This window comes from Oncorhynchus clarkii, chromosome 29 (genome assembly GCF_045791955.1).
Source record: "Oncorhynchus clarkii lewisi isolate Uvic-CL-2024 chromosome 29, UVic_Ocla_1.0, whole genome shotgun sequence".
Classification (NCBI taxonomy): Eukaryota; Metazoa; Chordata; class Actinopteri; order Salmoniformes; family Salmonidae; genus Oncorhynchus; species Oncorhynchus clarkii.
In genome coordinates, this window is record NC_092175.1 from 11,708,595 (window position 1) to 11,728,345 (window position 19,751).

General features: G+C 42.1%; 1 protein-coding gene across 2 annotated transcripts in view; it reads left to right on the plus strand.

Moving 5' to 3' along the window:
* Nucleotides 1-10,493, plus strand: part of LOC139388399 (noelin-like) — a 54,014-nt gene extending 43,521 nt beyond the window's left edge. For both annotated transcript variants that reach the window (XM_071135038.1, XM_071135037.1), the window contains exons 5-6: nucleotides 375-481; nucleotides 8,087-10,493. In XM_071135038.1, coding sequence (XP_070991139.1) covers nucleotides 375-481; nucleotides 8,087-8,761 — 782 coding nt within the window. In that variant the 3' untranslated portion in view covers nucleotides 8,762-10,493. The remainder of the gene's footprint in view (nucleotides 1-374; nucleotides 482-8,086) is intronic.
* Nucleotides 10,494-19,751: the final 9,258 nt, after the last annotated feature.

Here is a 19,751-nt window from a genome sequence, read left to right on the forward strand (position 1 = left end):
GCAACAACACAATCCTACACAACTTGAATAACAATGAAATCTCTCTCTCTCTCCATCCCTCAGACACAAACACAGACATAAACATAAGCACAGAATACCAAAGACCATTACAGGACCTTTATTCTCTCACAGATGGAGGAACCAACATAGACACACACAGCAATAAAATACACACATTCCGTTCTCCTTTTGTGATTGAAGGCTACAGGTGCATGTTTTGTAAATGATGTTATAATGTGCAAGTACAACATGCTTTCTTTATTACAGCACGCTAGACAATATAAATAATAAAGATGTGCCCTTGATAGCTGAGTCTATGAGAAGTATATGTTGTATCTATGAGAGGTATTTCTATGTCCGTTATTCCTTCACAGCATGTGGGAAGTTGACGGGCATCAGTGATCCTGTCACCATCAAGACGTCTGGATCCAGGTTCGGATCCTGGATGACTGACCCTGCAGCACCGGAGGGAGATACACGGGTAAGAAACAGACAATCAATCAAATTTATTTAGAAAGCCGGTAGGGTAGGAAAGACATATCAATTCATGATATCTACCAGTAAATGTTAACTAAGGCAACAATGGATATGCAACCAGGTATTGAAAAAGTTTAGTCCGCATCAGGGGCATAGACATGGATGGGCCTGGGTGGATCGAGGCCCACCAACTGGGGAGCCAGGCCTTTACAGCCCCACCCAATCAGATTGATGTGGTTTAAACATTGTTGTGGATTTAGACCATCAACATTTTTGGGAAAATCTGAAAAATCTTCAGAAAGACAAACAAGAAAACCATAGGAAAACATAGGATCTTTCACACAGGGTGCCTTTCCATTGCTGGGCAGGCCGTTTGGGAATTTTCTGGCAAAATTAGAGTATTCCCACTTCTCCAGGTACCACTACACCACTGCATAGGGCCGATGGAAAGACAGCAGTCACACACAACATGATGTTAAAGGATAAGCAGTCCATAAACCTCGACATAATAAGCCAGTAGGTCCCAATCATCAGAATACAAAAACACAACCATTAACTATTTCCCAATCTAAATGTATAACTATTACTTACCATTGCAAAAAAACACATTTCACTTTCATCACACAAAGTAACCAGTGAACTACAGTTTAAAGTGGACAGCCTCCTGAGTAGCGCAGCGGTCTAAGGCACGGGTCCGATCCCAGGTTGTGACGCAGCCGGCCGCAACCGGGAGACCCATGAAGCAGCGCACAATTAGCTGAGCGTCATCTGGGTTAGGGGAGGGTTTGGCTGGCCGGGATATCCTTGTCCCATCAGGTTCTAACGGCTCCTGTGGCGGGCCTGGCGCCTGCACACTGATACGGTCGCCAATTGGATGGTGTTTCCTCTGACACGTTGGTGTTGCTGGCTTCCGGGTTAAGCGAGCAGTGAGTCAAGAAACAGTGTGGCTTGGCAGGGTCGTGTTTCTGAGGACGCTTGTCTCTCAACCTTTGCCACTCCCACTGACAGTGTTTTAACAACTATGCAGATATGAAACAAACAGACAATCATTATATCAGTCAAAAATATCAAATTACCAGTTTATGCTACAAAAACAAACTTTATAAGAAGCTTTAAAAATAGGTTATATTTGACAATGTTCCATGACGTACACTAAGGCATTGTTGGCAGAATAGATGGATGCAGTTCGGGGCATGATAAATATAATTCACCAATAAATGTCTTGGTAATCCCAAAAATGTTGCTATCAGGTTGTAAATCACAGCTGGCTTGGTACATGCTGCTTCCATTCGGGATGCACTGTTTCAGTTTCAATGACTCAATATTCTGGACAAAAATGGACAAATGTAACTAAGGCTAATACAATCAATGATCACAAGTCAGTCAAAACGTGGTTAATAGACTAGCATATAAACTCAGCAAAAAAAGTAACTCCCCTTTTTCAGGACCCTGTCATTCAAAGATAATTCATAAAAATCCAAATAACTTCACAGATCTTCATTGTAAAGGGTTTAAACACTGTTTCCCATGCTTGTTCAATGAACCATAAACAATTAATGAACATGCACCTGTGGAACGGTTGTTAAGACATTAACAGCTTACAGACGGTAGGCAATTAAGGTCACAGTTATGAAAACTTAGGACACTAAAGAGGCCTTTCTACTGACTCTGAAAAACACCAAAAGAAAGATGCCCAGGGTCCTTGCTCATCTGCGTGAACGTTGCTTAGGCATGCTGCAAGGAGGCATGAGGACTTCAGATGTGGCCAGGGCAATAAATTGCAATGTCCGTACTGTGAGATGCCAAAGACAGAGCTACAGGGAGACAGGACGGACAGCTGATCGTGTGGCAGACCACGTGTAACAACACCAGCACAGGATCGGTACATCCGAACATCACACCTGCGGGACAGGTACAGGATGGCAACAACAACTGCCCAAGTTACACCAGGAACGCACAATCCCTCCATCAGTGCTCAGACTGTCCGCAATAGGCTGAGAGAGAATGGACTGAGGGCTTGTAGGCATGTTGTAAGACAGGTCCTCACCAGACGTCACCGGCAACAACATCGCCTATGGGCACGAACCCACCGTCGTTGGACCAGACAGGACTGGCAAAAAGTGCTCTTCACTGACGAGTCGCGGTTTTGTCTCACAGGGGTGATGGTCGGATTAGCGTTTATCGTCAAAGGGAATGAGCGCTACACCGAGGCCTGTACTCTGGAGTGGGATCGATTTGGAGGTGGAGGGTCCGTCATGGTCTGGGGCGGTGTCACAGCATCATCGGACTGAGCTTGTAGCCATTGCATGCAATCTCAACGCTGTGCGTTACAGGGAAGACATCCTCCTCCCTCGTGTGGTACCCTTCCTGCAGACTCATCCTGACATGACCCTCCAGCATGACAATGTCACCAGCCATACTGCTCGTTCTGTGTGTGATTTCCTGCAAGACAGGAATGTCAGTGTTCTGCCATGGCCATCGAAGAGCCCGGATCTCAATCCCATTGAGCACGTCTGGTACCTGTTGGAATGGAGGGTGATGGCTAGGGCTATTCCCCCCAGAAATGTCCGGGAACTTGCAGGGCCTTGGTGGAAGAGCAGCAAGAACTGGCAAATCTGGTGCAGTCCATGAGGAGGAGATGCACTGCAGTACTTAATGCAGCTGGTGGCCACACCAGATACTGACTGTTACTTTTGATCCCCCCTTTGTTCAGGGACGCATTTTTCCATTTCAAGTGTTAGTCACTGGTCTGTGGAACTTCGTCAGTTTATGTCTCAGTTGTTGAATCTTGTTATGTTCATGCAAATATTTACACATGTTGAGTTTGCTGAAAATAAACACAGTTGCCAGTGTTTTTTGCTAAGTTTATGTTTATGTAGCAAACTAAAAACACGTAGCCTAATGTTAGCTACTGTAGATAGCTAGCTAGCTGCCAGGAGGAATTCATGCCATTGGAGGAGTGACTGACTTTTTCCCCTCATATCGTTTTTTGGTGGCTATACACAGCTAGAGATACAGGTGTCATTTTGTTAGCTAGCAAGAACTTGAACGACTGTTATCCAGTTAGCACATCTCTTGCATTCGCAAATTCACTCTGGCTATCTGCTCCGATTTCAGAGCACTCTCGTCTGCGTGTGCCAGAACAACTGATTAATTTTCGAACGCGCAACATCCACTGAGTATGACCGGTATCAATAAACATAGGCAAAAAAGGTTATTTTTAACTTGCTCCAGATAACATGTAAACAGCCTAACCAGCTCTGCTACGATGAGTAAAATAGTCAGAGTGAGGTGTCTGGAAGTACCTAGCTAGCAAGCTAGACAACTTTAGCCAGTTAGCTTGGGTGCTTGCTTGGGGACAAGACTGCGTTGGCAGTCAAGCTGCAGAAGGACGAGGAGGCTACAATTCCCCATTGTTTATCATTGGAATTTTGACAGTCATCTAGCTGAAAAAGTTTGATAGGGTTTATCTAATATTCCTTCGTTAGATTTCACTCATCTTGCTCTGGCTAGCATTAGTTGTTGATCTTGTTGTTGTTGATGATGTGCATAACAGAGAGAGAGAGACTACCTTTTCATGGTTGTTTCATCAATAGGACTGTAAAATTCCCAAATGTTAGAGGACTCCTGTGGTGTTTTACATACAGTATTTGCAGAAATCCATTCACATGTATTTTATGGCTTTTGGTGAATGTGTTCTAATGATCTAAAGTCGCACTGTTGTAACTGCCTGTAAACACACAGTCCAGTTCAAAGTGAATGATGGCAGGTTCGTGTGACACATGGCTTTTTAGTATAAAGGCCTACTGTGGCTCTGATTGGCTATTTATTTCACCTTTATTTAACCAGGTAGGCAAGTTGAGAACAAGTTCTCATTTACAATTGCGACCTACAGCACACTGGTCTGTCTATACTCTGGTCCTGGACAAGACATGTTTCTATTTAGTTTATTTACTGCAGTCTCTATTGTCCAAATGCAAGGCCGCTTTCCCACTCTATATTACTATAGAATTTTCACAAATACCTTAGTATACATCATTCCTAAACATTCTATGAATTTATGAAAATGTGAAAATTACCATATTTAGGTGTTCGCTTGTCAGAAAATGTTTTTAAAGTGTCATATTCTGCCAGGGAGTGTATATGAACAGCTTTTAATAAGATTTCATGTTGCTAAACTGCTTTCAGTTTCACTTAAAATGCAACAATGTTTCACACAAATTATTTTCAAAGAGATGTCTAACAACAGCAAAGACGCTGCAATAAAAACACAGTTTCACTCACCAGATGATTTGGAACTTAACTTCTTGTTGAAAGTTATTCTTAAAAAGGGGTTAGCAACGACATCCTCTTTCAAAACACCTGCTGCATCCTCCTGCAAACTAGCCGACAACAAAAGCTAGCAAGCTTGACCATGGGAAAACTACTGCTCGCCATTTATTACGCAGTGACCTGTTGACCTTCAAAAAGGCAGAAGTTTCCTTAAGTTTTTTGAAAAACGGTCCCACGCATTAAGTCAAAATGTGATTGTTTTATTCCACTTTCACTCCAAAATGTTGCCCTAATACACTTGAATGGCACATGGCTTTATCTAGCTTCTGATGGACTATCCAATGGTTGACTTAGCTAGTTAGATGTATCTTCCCAGAGACCATCAGTGTTAACCCTTTCCAGCAAAAACCGAAGAGATTCAATCAGAGCGTCATTGAAAATAATATTATAATTATTATAATTATTTATTATTATTATAATCATTAATTTATAAATCCTTAGCCCTTCTCTGAATGCGCAGAAGGCCCATTGTTCCCCACTGTGTTTGGGTTAGTAATAATTTGTAGAGTGGCTCTATTTTCCCTCTGCATGCATTTATTCACTATTCTGAATGTCTAAAGAATCCATATGTTGTTCTGAAATATGAACACAGAAATACTGGACATTTTGAACTCTTATTATGTGTTGATTTGACAAAATTGCAATCATGGTCTTGAATTGGACTCGCATTTTCCTGGTCTCAGTCTTGCCTCGGTCTCGCTTTAGGTGGTCTCGACACAATACTGGCTGAGACACACACAAACACATGCAGACACACACACACACAGTCACACGCACAAACATATAGTATATATACACACACAAACACACACACACTTGAGCCATCCATCAACATGGTAAGCCCAGCTCCATTAAGGTAATGATTTCATGACCTTGGTACTGTGTTTCACTCCTGTTGCTACTGGAAGATCAGACTAAGTGCTTTACAACATTGCATTACCCTCACTCAGATCATGCACACACACACACATGTTTGTTTTACTATCCTTGTGGGGACCAAATAATTGATTCCTATTCGAAAGCCTATTTTCCCTAAACCTAACACGAAACAAAAACCGGCTGCATGCGTGCGCCATCGTGCACCATCGTGAATACATTTATTTTGTCCCCCCACACCAAGCGCGATCACAAAACGCATGTTAAAATATCAAAACATACTCTGAAACAATTACATTCATTTGGGGACAGGTCAAAAAGCATTAAACATTTATGGCAATTTAGCTAGCTAGCTTGCACTTGCTAGCTAATTTGTCCTATTTAGCTAGATTGCTGTTGCTAGCTAATTTGTCCTGGGATATAAACATTTGGCTTCTCAAACATCTTGTGGTGGAGGAATCCTAATTAGCTCGGTAATATAGATAATTAAGATGTCTTATCTGTATAATATGCTTATATAATTTAACTGTTGAACTCTTGTTATTAGAATGTATCCCTTCGGACTCTGGTGTTGGCAGTTGCACTTCACCCCTATGGGCCTCAGTCACCTGGGGTCCAGAGAGCATAGGAGTCAGGCTTGTCTATCACATGTCCCTGGTGCTATGCAGAATATCAGAAAGATAAGAGGACAGGATGGAACATTGTCTTCATGTGTGAATGTCTTTACCTATTTTAAACCATGTGAAGGGATGGCTTGATGGGGAACCACAATGTCTGTGCACCAGTCACTTCCTCCTTTTGCCTTGGGGGAGAGACAGTCTGAGACAAGATGTGTGGGGTAGTGTCTTGAACCATTATACGTCATCTCTGATGTTGCACCTATCCTGGGATACTGTATGACCCAGAGGCTGACTCACCACAGGACTTTACAATTGATTTATTCCATAGAATGAGTTGGTGTTTCTGTACTGTGAAGTACCAGGGACGAGATCTTAGGGGCCTAACTTAAAACCGTCTTCATAACAAATGCTATCTGGCTGGGGGGTACTCCTTTCTCACCTTGTGACCCATTCCATACATCTGTTGTTTGTCATGTAGACTAAGAGGGTGTATCTGCTAGAAAACATATTTTGCATACTTTGTATGTCAGAGCTACTCGCCACAACACTCAAAGGTGTGGAGTCGACCAGCCTCTTTATTGTAGAAGCAATTACTCTATGCTCCTTTATTAATAAGGTTTGAATAAAGTAATATCCTGATTGGTGATTGACCTTGTCTCTCCTCATTATTGATTAGAATATCCATGACAACCAAACAAAAATAAGTTAAGAAACTTAAATAGCTGAAGTGAGCTGCACTACCTTCATATGAGTAAAACAAATGTAGTTTTTTTGAGTAATGTATACTTAAATGTAACACCACCACTAAGCCACACCTCCAATAATTTCCCAGTGTACCTTGCCTTTACGATTGAATTGTAGCGATACAACCCATGAATGCATTTGTTAGTGACAGTAACAGTAAAATGTTCAGTCCTGTTGCCTTCACTAAATGAGTTTCTAGACTAATGTTATCGTTATTATTAAATCATTACATGTATATCATAAGGCTCTATACAGTGGCCAGAAACTCGTAGTCTATAGGCTGTATCAGGCCTGCAAGTAGGGAATTGAGAAATTCCACAAACTTTCCAGTAATTTTACAATGTACTGCTTGTGAGTGGCAAGGTGGTCTATGAGAGAGTGTATGAGACAGTAGGGAAAGACAAAGTAGCTAAGTGGGACCGGAAAAGATGTGCTATGTATCGTTTACATCTGTGAGACCATGTGTAATGTGTTCTAATAGTACCAGGAAGACAGATTAGATGTGATTGATCACAACAGAGAGGCCCTCTCTTTCTTTCTTTCTTTCTTTCTTTTTTTCTCTTTCTTTTTTCTCTCTCTCTCTCTCGCTCTCTTTCTCTCCCTCTCCCCCTCTCCCTCTCCCTCTCTCTCTCTCTCTCTCCTAAGAGCCATAGGGAGAATGCAGCTGAGATTAGCATTTTATCTGGAATGATCCGCATTATTCCCAAGAGGCTCATTCCCGATCCCGGCCTGCCGCCGCCTGCAGCTGCCTGTCATTCCTGACTGTTTGTATTCACAATCTCGTCTTGGTCTGCTCCATCAGGAGGCAGGAACACTGCTTCCCGCTCCGCTCTGAGCTGAGGCACCGATTTAATGAGGCTTTCTGTGGTCCACACGTTTATATGGCTCCTATCTACATAATGGTGCACTGAGGAGTTTGATATGAGGGTTTTAAAAGGACTGCAGGGTGTGTTTTATCTTGTTTGTATTATAAAGTTGCTTCTGACTCTGTGTTAATGGTTCCTCTGTTCTTCCTTCTCATCTGTTCTGTCTGTTAGGTGTGGTACATGGATGGTTACCACAACAACCGATTTGTGCGGGAGTACAAGTCCATGGCGGACTTCATGACGACGGACAACTTCACGTCTCACCGCCTCCCCCACCCATGGTCCGGTACAGGTCAGGTGGTCTACAACGGCTCCATCTACTTCAACAAGTTCCAGAGCCACGTCATCATCAAGTTCGACTTCAAAACCTCCGCCATCAGCAAGTCCCGGCAGCTGGACAACGCCGGCTACAACAACATGTATCACTACGCCTGGGGCGGCCACTCCGACATCGACCTCATGGTGGACGAGGGCGGGCTGTGGGCCGTCTACGCCACCAATCAGAACGCAGGGAACATCGTGATCAGCAAGCTGAATCCCAGCACGCTGCAGATCATCAAGAGCTGGACCACCAACCACCCCAAGAGGAGCGCCGGCGAAGCCTTCATGATCTGCGGTACTCTCTATGTTACCAACGGTTACTCTGGAGGGACCAAGGTGTACTACGCTTACAGCACTAACTCCTCCACGTATGAGTACATAGACATCGCCTTCCAGAACAAGTACTCCCATATCTCCATGCTTGACTACAACCCTCGGGACCGTGCGCTCTACGCCTGGAACAACGGACACCAGGTTCTGTACAACGTCACACTGTTCCACGTCATCAGCTCACAGGAACTGTAACCACAGAGGCAGGACTATATACAATATAATATATACACACAATAGAAAGAGAGAGATCATTCTATATATGAACATATATCTATGGGAGACTTTATGGAAAGAGTATCATATATAGTATATTGTAAAACTGTACTACGAGAGATTAGATTAAACGTGACTGGAACTGCAACGTAGATGAATGTGCACTATCTATTGGAATTAAAAAGATAACTGTTTGCTAAGAAGGAAAGAAACATGATACATCTAGAGATCAAAATGATATATTGGACTGAAAAGAACAGATGCCAAATAAACATCACGCCTTTTTGAATCATGAATAGTAACTATCGTAGAAGATTGTCTTGGTGGCTCTGTGTCTGTCTCTGGATGGACTGTACCTCCTTCCTCCTTCCTGGACTTATCTCAGGGTCAGGGAGGTCCTAGCAATGGACTATGGGATTGGTTATTAACTGTTTGCCAACCAGGACCCCCTGGCCCCTCAGACTGAGAGGGAGAACCTCGCCCCTCGAACAGATAAGGGGAAAACAGAGGAGGACCTGGTCAAACGGTTAGAACTAGGACATTATTTGGAGAACTGTGGGAAGATATTATGTCCAGATGACCACCGAGCCTATGACCACAGTCTGTCACACACACTTTTATCCATTCAGTAGCAAATAAAGAAGTCTGTAAACAAGTAAACAGCAACAACATCAACATCCATGAGAAGACCTGGGCCTGTATTCACCAAGAGTCTCAGAGTAGGAGTGCTGATCTAGGATCAGGTCCCCTCTCTTATGCGTTATGTTTGAAGGGCAAATCTGATCCGAAATCAGCACTCACTTTTTGAATACAGTCCCTTAAAGCACTGACTGTTGGGGCGAACTGTTGTATTGTACAAGAAGAAGGCCGGGATTCAATCAGAGCCGCGTAGTAACGCACTTGACATTTAAAGGTAAAATTGATTGAGCCGACATCTGCAGCGTTTCCATAGACGCAATCTCCGCGAACTTTGCCTCTAAAAGCCGAATTGTCGACTGCGCTAAGACGCGCCTATTGGATTGAATCCCCGGTTGAAGACTTTCCTGTGTTTGTGACTCCGTGTGAAACAGCCTTGATTTGCATGAGTGTTTTTTTTTACCATTCTCGTCTGCTACCTTCTGAACGTTGTTGTGCTGTATTATGCTGTACCTATTGAAGAAGGGGATGGGGTAAAGGGTTAGTGTAGGTACCTTTGGGATTTCAGGGGAGGGGAGTTACAAAGCTGTTTGCTTTTTTACTTGTTTGTTTATAGAATGTTTTTTTTCTTCCAATCAGATCTTTTTTTTTGGGGGGGGGGGTAATGTTCTTGTATCACCCCCTAACTGTTGGCACCGGCTTTGCTTCTCTGTCTGTGTTTAGTTGGGACATGCGTGGGAGAACCCTAGCTCATATCCAGTTGATATATTTCAGAAGATTAGAAAATAATAGATTGTATCACGTAATATATCCAGGAGACCTGGGCTCAGTCCTATGGCTTCAACCTAACCATCATCAGCCTACTGTTTGAAGTATCCCTCTTAGTCGAGGGTAATGATGTTAAATGTATATCTCCCCTCCCACCCACCAACAAAAGAATAATGCTGTTTAAATGTAAATCCCATCGCAGAGGACAATGGCTTTTCACTCTTTTTGCGCTTTTGCTGGACGTGTGTTGTACCTGAGATGAGATAGTTAATGGTTTGTGTCAATAAACAGAGAATCTTTGTTCCGAGCTGATGCCTCACACAGTCTGAATGACAAAATTATTGAGCGCCATGGAGCCACAAAAGGGGGAATCGAAGAGCCACGCAGAACCACAGGTTGCAGACCCCAGGTTATGGCTGCTGTTTCTGTGCATGTGACTGACTGTAAGACCACCTCATGGGTCTTACTCTAAAGTCATGTTTTTTGAGTGTATTCTGCTTCAGATAAAAGTTCAAGAAAGATTATTCCCTAAATGGAGTTAATTTACAGTATATAATTTCCCGTATGTGGACAAGTGTTTCAGAATCAGTGGTGGGGAGTAGTGAACCACATGTAGTTCAACTAGTAACTTAACTACATTCTGCAGTAGCTTGGTGGTAGCTGAACTACATTCAAATCTTGTTAGTGCTTTCAGTAGTTGATTACATTTCTGCAATGTTAGCGGTGTACTTAACTACTGGAACTGCAAAGTACTTTTTTTGCAGAAAGAAAAGAAAATCAGAACTGCCTTATACTCACTTGAAACATTGTCTTTGTGTTTAATAGACTACATTACCTATTCTGCAAACATCTGACTCCAGAGTGAACTGTTCTTGCAATTTGTAGTCTGACATTTTTTTTAAACATTTTGTTGCATGGGATTGAAATAGATTTGTGATTTTTTTTTCTCCATTTGATCTACCCAAAAAAGACAATTCTACAAATTTTTACAAATTAATAAAAAATTATAAAACTAAATATAGGTGTTGCATAAGTATTCACCCCCCTTGTTTAGGTAAGCCTAAATAAGTTCAGGAGTAAAATTTGGACTCTGTGAAATTATAGGGGTTGACATGATTTTTGAATGACTACCCCTTCCTCTGTCCCCCATGCACACAACATCTTTAAGGTACCTCAGTCAATCATTGCATTTCAAGCACAGATTCAACTACGAAGACCAGTAAGTTTTCTAAAGGCTCATAATGAAGGGCAGTGATTGGTAGATGGGTAACACTAACAAATCAGACATTGACTATCTGTTTAAGCATGGCCAAGTTAATAATTATGCTTTCGATGATGTATTAAACCACCCAGACACATCAAAGATACAGTCATCCTTCTGAACTGATCTGCAGGACAGGAAGGAAACAGCTCAAGGATGTCACCTTGATTCTAAAACAGCTACGGAGTTCAATGGGTGTGACGGGAAAAAAACTGAGGGTGGATCCACAACATTGTAGTGACATCTCAATCATGACCTAAATAACAGAGTGAAGAGAAGAATACAAATATACATAATAAAAATACTAAAAAAAATGCATCCTGTTATGCAACAAGGCACTAAAACAACTCTGAAAAAAAATGGCAAAGGAATACACTTTTGGGCCTAAATACAAAGCCTTATGTTTCGGGCAAATCCAATAACAATACATCAGTGAGTAACTGCCTCCTTATTTTCAAGGTGGTAGATGCATCATGGTATGGGTATACTTTATATTGGCAAAGACAGGCGTTTTTCAGGATAAAAAATCATGGGGTGGAGCTTAGCACAGGCAAAATCCAAAAGGGAAACTTGCTTCAATCTGCTTTACACAGACACTGGGAGACGAATTCACCTTTCAGCAGGATAATAACCTACAACACAAGGCCAAATTTACATTGGAGTTGTTAAACAAGAAGACAGTGAATGTTCCTGAGTGGCCAAGTTACAGTTTTGACTTAAATCTGCTTGGAAATAGCTGTCTACACATGATCCCGAACACCTTGACAGAGCTTGAAGAATTTAGAAAAGAATAGTGGGCAAATATTGAATAATCCCAGTCTGCAAAGCTCTTAGAGATTTACCCAAGAATACGCACAGCTGTAATCGCTTCCAAAGGTGATTCTAACATATATTTACTCAGGGGGGTGAATAATTATGTAATCCAAGTATTTGTGTTTTATTTTTAATTCATCTTTTTTTATTAACGATTTTGTGTTGATCATTGACAAAAATGTACAATGACCTCCATTTTAATAAAGGTAAATGTGAAGAAATCCAAGGGGGTGAATACGTTGATGCCCACTGAAGATATGAACATTTTTCACAAAGTAGTGTTGATGTACTGAACTACTTTTTCAAAGTAACTTTAGTTAAATTAAGTAAACTACATTTTTTCATAAGCGTAGCTTTAGTGCATCTCAACGTCTTCCCGTTTGAAGTAATTGGTAGCTTGGTAAACTATATTTTCAGAGTCGCTTCCCCAGCACTGTTAAGAATGGCAGATGAGACTTCCTGTGCACTGTCTGAGTGACCGTAGGTCACATTCACAACACTGTGGGAGAACACTAGTCCCTTATAATGCTAATCTCCCAAACATCATTACCGTTAAGTGTCATAATTAAGTTATCAGACGTCTAACATCAAACATCACAAAGCACAATGTAACCCATTAAAAAAAATACATATTTTTTTATTTCACAGTGGGCTCCCAGCCATTCCAGATAGCTAAAAAGCCTGCTCCCTTTCATAGTAGTAACTTTAAAAAATATTTTTTTGTAATAAGGATTTATTTGTTTACACATTGTTGCAATAATACATGAGAGTGATTCTTGTTAGGAGATGAAACTTTCACAAGAACTGGTAGGGATTGTTCATGTTTCCTTCCTCAGCATAAGTATTTCTCAACAATCCGTTGAGTCTCCTTAAAATGGGTCAAATCAAATCTCTTGTGGAGATAAAATACTTTGGTGTAAAGTGACTTTGGTGTAAAGTTCTTCCAAGTCTACCATTATCACTCTCTGCCTCTATAGCTCTCTTTCCCTCTCTTTATCAAACTCCTCTCACTCTCTCCCGATCTTCTTTGATTTCTCTGCCCGTCTCCATATAGCTCCTCTTTCTCTACCTCCTTCTGTATTGTGCCTCCAACCCTTTCTCTCCCCTCTCCCTGTTTAACCCTCATTCTCTCTCCCCTCCCTCTTCCTGTCCACTCTTTCCCTTCTCCATCCTTCAGCCATTCTCTCTCTCTCAATTCAATTTTAATTTATGGGGCTTGATTGGCACGGGAAACATATGTTTGCATTGCCAAGCAAGTGAAATAGATAATAAACAAAAGTGAAATATCCAATAAATAATTAACAGTAAACATTACACTCACAAAAGTTCCAAAAGAATAAAGTAATTTCAAATCTTATATTATGTCTATATACAGTCGTGGCCAAAAGTTTTGAGAATGACACAATATATTCATTTTCACAAAGTCTGCTGCCTCAGTTTGTATGATGGCAATTTGCATATACTCCAGAATGTTATGAAGAGTGATCAGATGAATTGCAATTAATTGCAAAGTCGCTCTTTGCCATGCAAATTAACTGAATCCCCCCCAAAATATTTCCACTGCATTTCAGCCCTGCCACAAAAGGACCAGCTGACTTCATGTCGACGAGGACAAGGCTGGAGATCACTCTGTCATGCTGATTGAGTTTGAATAACAGACTGGAAGCTTCAAAGGGAGGGTGGTGCTTGGAATCATTGTTCTTTCTCTGCCAACCATGGTTACCTGCAAGGAAACTTGTGCCATCATCATTGCTTTGCACAAAAAGGGCTTCACAGGCAAGGATAGCCCTGCCAGTAAGATTGCACCAAAATCAACCATTTATCGGATCATCAAGAACTTGAAGGAGAGCGGTTCAATTGTTGTGAAGAAGTCTCTAGGGCGCCCAAGAAAGTCCAGCAAGTGCCAGGACTGTCTCCTAAAGTTGATTCAGCTGCGGGATCGGGGCACCACCAGTACAGAGCTTGCTCAGGAATGGCAGCAGCCAGGTGTGAGAGCATCTGCATGCACAGTGAGGCAAAGACTTTTGGAGGATGGCCTGGTGTCAAGAAGGGCAGCAAAGAAGCCACTTTTCTCCAGAAAAAAACATCAGGGACAGACTGATATTCTGCAAAAGGTACAGGGATTGGACTGCTGAGGACAGGGGTAAAGTCATTTTCTCTGATGAATCCCCTTTCCAATTGTTTGGGGCATCAGGAAAAAAGCTTGTCCGGAGAAGATAAGGTGAGCGCTACCATCAGTCCTGTGTCATGCCAACAGTAATGCATCCTGAGACCATTCATGTGTGGGGTTGCTTCTCAGCCAAGGGAGTGGGCTCGCTTCTCAGCCAAGGGAGTGGGCTCAATCACAATTTTGCCTAAGAACACAGCCATAAATAAAGAATGGTACCAACATATCCTCCAAGATCAACTTCTCTCAACCATCCAAGGAACAGTTTGGTGACAAACAATTCCTTTTCCAGCATGATGGAGTATCTTGCCATAAGGCAAAAGTGATAACTAAGTGGCTCGGGGAACAAAACATCAATATTTTGGGTCCATGGCCAGAAAACTCCCCAGACCTTAATCCCATTGAGAACTTGTGGTCAATCCTCAAGAGGTGGGTGGACAAACAAAACCCCACAAATTCTGACAAACTCCAAGCATTGAATATGCAAGAATGGGCTGCCATCAGTCAGGATGTGGCCCAGAAGTTAATTGACAGCATGCCAGGGTGGATTGCAGAGGTCTTGAAAAAGAAGGGTCAACACTGCAAATATTAACTCTTTGCATCAACGTCATGTAATTGTCAATAAAAGCCTTTGACACTTATCAAATTCTTGTAATTATACTTCAGTATTTCATAGTAACATCTGACAAAAATATCTAAAGACGCAGCAAACTTTGTGAAAATTAATATTTGTGTCATTTTCAAAACTTTTGTCCACGTGTACTATACAGTGTTGTAATGATGTGTACAAAGGGAAAATAAATAAACATAAATATGGGTTGTATTTACAATGTTGTATGTTCTTCACTGGTTGCCCTTTTCTTGTGGCAACAGGTCACACATCTTTCTGCTGTGATTGCATACTGTGCAGCTCAGTTTCCACCTCATTTTGTGGGCAGTGTGCACATAGCCTGTCTTCTCTTCAGAGCCAGGTCTACCTTCGGCTGCCTTTCTCAATATCAAGGCTAAGCTCACTGAGTCTATACATAGTCATTTCCTTAATTTTGGGTCAGTAAAAGTAGAATATTGGGTCAGGTATTCTGCCACTGTGTACTCTCATTCTAGTTTTGCTCATTTTTTTAGTAAATTATTTTCCAATCTGTCAAGTAATTATCTTTTTGATGATTTTGTTGGGTTTAATTGTGTTTCTGTCCTGGGCCTCTGGGGTCTGTTTGTGTTTGTGTGAACAGAGCCCCAGGACCAGCTTGCTTAGGGGGCTCTTCTCCAGGTTCATTTCTCTGTAGGTGATGGCTTTGTTATGGAAGGTTTGGGAATCGCTTCCTTTTATGTGGTTGTAGAATTTAACGGCTCTTTTCTGGATTTTGAAAATTAGCGGGTATCAGACTAATTCTGCTCTACATGCATTTTTTGGTGTTTTACGTTGTACACAAAGGATATTTTTAAAGAATTGTGCATGCAGAGTCTCAATTTCGTGTGTGTCCCATTTTGTGAATTCTTGGATGTTGAGCGGACCCCAGACTTCAAAACCATAAACTGCAATGGGTTATATATTATTATAACTGATTTGAATATTTTTTGCTAATTGTTATGTCGAATTTTATGTTCCTTTTAATGGCATGGAAGGCCCCTCTTGCCTTAGCTCTCAGATCGTTCACAGCAATGTGGAAGTTACCTGTGGCGCTGATTTTTAGTCCAAGGTATGTATCCAATTATTGTGTGCTCTAGGGCAACGGTGTCTAGGGTGGAATTTGTATTCGTGGTTCTGGCAACTGGTCCTTTTTTGGAACACCATTATTTTTGTCTAACTCAGATTTATTGTCAGGGCCCAGGTCTGATAGAATGTGTGCAGAAGATCTAGGTACTGCTGTAGGCCCTCCTTGGTTGGGGAGAGAAGCACCAGATCATCAGCAAACAGTAGACATTTGACAGATTCTAGTAGGGCGAGGTTGGGTGCTGCAGACCGTTCTACTGCCCTCTTCAATTTGTTGATATAAATGTTGAAGAGGGTGGGGCTTAAGCTGCATCCCTATCTCACCCCCCGGCACTGTGGAAAGAAATGTGTGTGCTTTTTTCCTTCTATCTACAGCATTGAGGTTTGCTCATGATTGAGCAAACCTCTGTTCAAGTAGAGTGTGATTTTGCTGTGATCTGATAGTGTTCACAGTCAGTCCACTGACACCCCTAAGAGACTCTGGGTTGAGGTCAGTGATAAAGTAGTCTGCAGTACTACTGCCACGAGATGAGCTATAGGTGTGCCTTCCATAGGAGTCCCCTCGAAGCCTACAATTGACTATGTACATACCCAGTGTCCGACAGAACCAGCATGCTTTTGTTGGTTATATTGTCATTGTTGTGTCTAGGTGGGTATGCGGTCACATCCAGGTAGCAGGGAATGCTGTCACCTCCAAGTACGTGTTTGTCCCCCTGTGTGCTGAGGGTGTCAGGTTCTTTTCCAGTTCTGGCTGTTAGGTCAACACAGACTAGTACAATTCCCTGGGCCTGGAAATAGTTGATTTCCCCCTCTAGGATGGAGAAGCTGTCATCGTTAAAGTAAGGGGATTCTACTAAGGGAGGATATAGGTTGCACACAAGGACATTTTTCTTTGTTGAGATCATGTCCTTATTGATTTCTAGCCAGATGATGGCTAAAATGTTCCTGTTTTGACTAATTTAATAGAGTGGGTTAGGTCTGCTCCCATACCAAATTAGCATACCCCTGAGTCTCTTCCCTGTTTCACACCTGGTAGTTTGTTGGATGGGACTACCAGCTCTCTGTAACCTAGAGAGCAACCAGTGGGTCCATCTGCTTTATACCATGTTTCTTGTAGGATGACAATGTCTGTATTTCCAATTTCTTTGATGAAGTCTGGGTTCCTGCTCTTTAGGCCATACATATTTTCTCTCTCTCTCTCTCTCTCTCTCTCTCTCTCTCTCTCTCTCTCTCTCTCTCTCTCTCTCTCTCTCTCTCTCTCTCTCTCTCTCTCTCTCTCTCTCTCTCTCTCTCTCTCTCTCTCTCTCTCTCTCTCTCTCTCTCTCTCTCTCTCTCTCTCTCTCGTCCTCTGATGTTTCAATCGATTAATAAATGATTGCTTCTATTTTTAGTGAGAGTGCTTGGCCAGCACATGCATCCTTGTTCTCCACAAGGAATGTTGTTGCGATTGAGAAAAATTGAAAGAGAACGAAAGAGAAACAAAAATAACAAGAAGTAAGACAAAAACATGTCCTGAACAAGGTCTCTGACTGTGTGTTGCAATGCACCGAATACATTACCATGTTTAAGAATGTGATTGGCAGGCACACTGAGACGCACAACACCCCGACAACTACCCCCAACATCCTCTACTCACCATTTCTCACACACACACACACTGCTGCAACTATCTCCCCCCACCACACACAACATACCCCCTGACAGTTGCATTTAATTTCATCATGCTGCATAATGTTGGTTTCCTGTGTCTATTGTCTGTGTATTCCGGATTCCTCTAGCTATGCCACTTGCTAATTATTTAGCAACAGTAATAATGAAGCCTGCCACAAATGAGAAGCATCAGGTGTCCGTCGTGACTTTACCAGGAGCGCAATCACACAAAGCAGAACAGAGTGGAAGCAGAGGCGAGGTGAAGCACACAGCGACTGTGGCCTGTATGCCCTTGTTTGGGCCAGCAGCAAGGTAGATCACCCCCAAGGACAGAGACACGTGTGTGTGTGTGTGTGTGTGTGTGTGTGTGTGTGTGTGTGTGTGTGTGTGTGTGTGTGTGTGTGTGTGTGTGTGTGTGTGTGTGTGTGTGTGTGTGCTTCTACAGGGCTGTCCATGGTGCTGAAAATGAGAAGGTCATTGGTACCTTGTCGGAGATCGCTGTCCAGGGTGTTGAATGGAGAGCTCCCGCACACGTGCGCCATTGTGCCCGAATTGATTTTGTTCCCCCCACACCAAACGCCATCACGACACGCAGGTTGAAATATCAATACAAACTCTGAACCAATTATATTAATTTGGGGACAGGTTGAAAAGCATTAAACATGTATGGGAATTTAGCTAGCAAGCTTTTATTTTTCCTTTATTTAACTAGGCAAGTCAGTTAAGAACAAATTCTTATTTTCAATGACGGCCTAGGAACAGTGGGTTAACTGCCTGTTCAGGGACAGAACGACAGAAAGACCTTGTCAGCTCGGGGGTTTGAACTTGTTACTAGTCCAACACTCTAACCACTAGGCTATCCTGCCGCTTGCAGTTGCTAGCTAATTTGTCCTACTACTCCGACAATTCATCCACACATAAAACAGTTGACCAAATCATTTCTAGTCATCTATCCTCCTTCCAGGCTTTTTCTTCTTTGGACTTTATATGGCAATTGGCATCTAACTTTCGTAGGTGTATTACCACGACCGACCGACCTGTGGACATTTATTTTGCCACGCTCAAGAGTGTGTGGTCAGCATGTAAGGCTTACACAGGAGTATAAGTTTCCTATGCATAGCACAATGTTGGGGTAGTTACCACTTGTTATAATATTGTCACAAACATTGTTATATGAATCGGACCAAAATGCAGCGTGGTATGGTTCCATCATCTTTTATTAGAAGTGAAACACACAGAAAACAAAGCGCAAAAACGAAACGTGAAGCTAATGGAGTGCTCGCAGGCAACTATACATAGACAAGATCCCACAAAGCACAATGGGGAAATGGCTGCCTAAATATGATCCCCAATCAGAGACAACGATAAACAGCTGCCTCTGATTGGGAACCATACCAGGCCAACATAGATATATAATAACCTAGATAACCCACCTTAGTCATACCCCGACCTAACCAATATAGAGACTAAAAAGCTCTCTATGGTCAGGGCGTGGCAAATATTTAAATAATACTGTTATTCATTTTAGAATAGAATATGTCTTTAGAAAAGGTACTGAAGAAAAATGTCAATGTAAAGTGAATGAAATGTATTCTCACGGGTGGCAAAAAATAACTATCTGAAAGCCACACCCCCAAAAGGCAAAGCCTTTTTGGATTAACCAAACATGGGTTAAATTAACCATCAGTTGGGCCTCCCGAGTGGCACAGTGGTCAAAGGCACTTCGATGTGGGTTGACCCAGGGTATTTTTCTAGGTAAGCCATAGGTTATTTTCCAGAGGCATGGCCTATTGTGGGCATGGATTTCAGATATTTGTTTCCACCTGTGAGAGTAAATATCATTGGTGTGCATGATGTTATGTCAGTACTCTGCAAATTTGAATTTCCCTTCGATGTTTTTGGCACGTCACATATTTTAATATAGAAAAGCAAGCCACATTTTCAACTGCATTGTTTTGGAAAA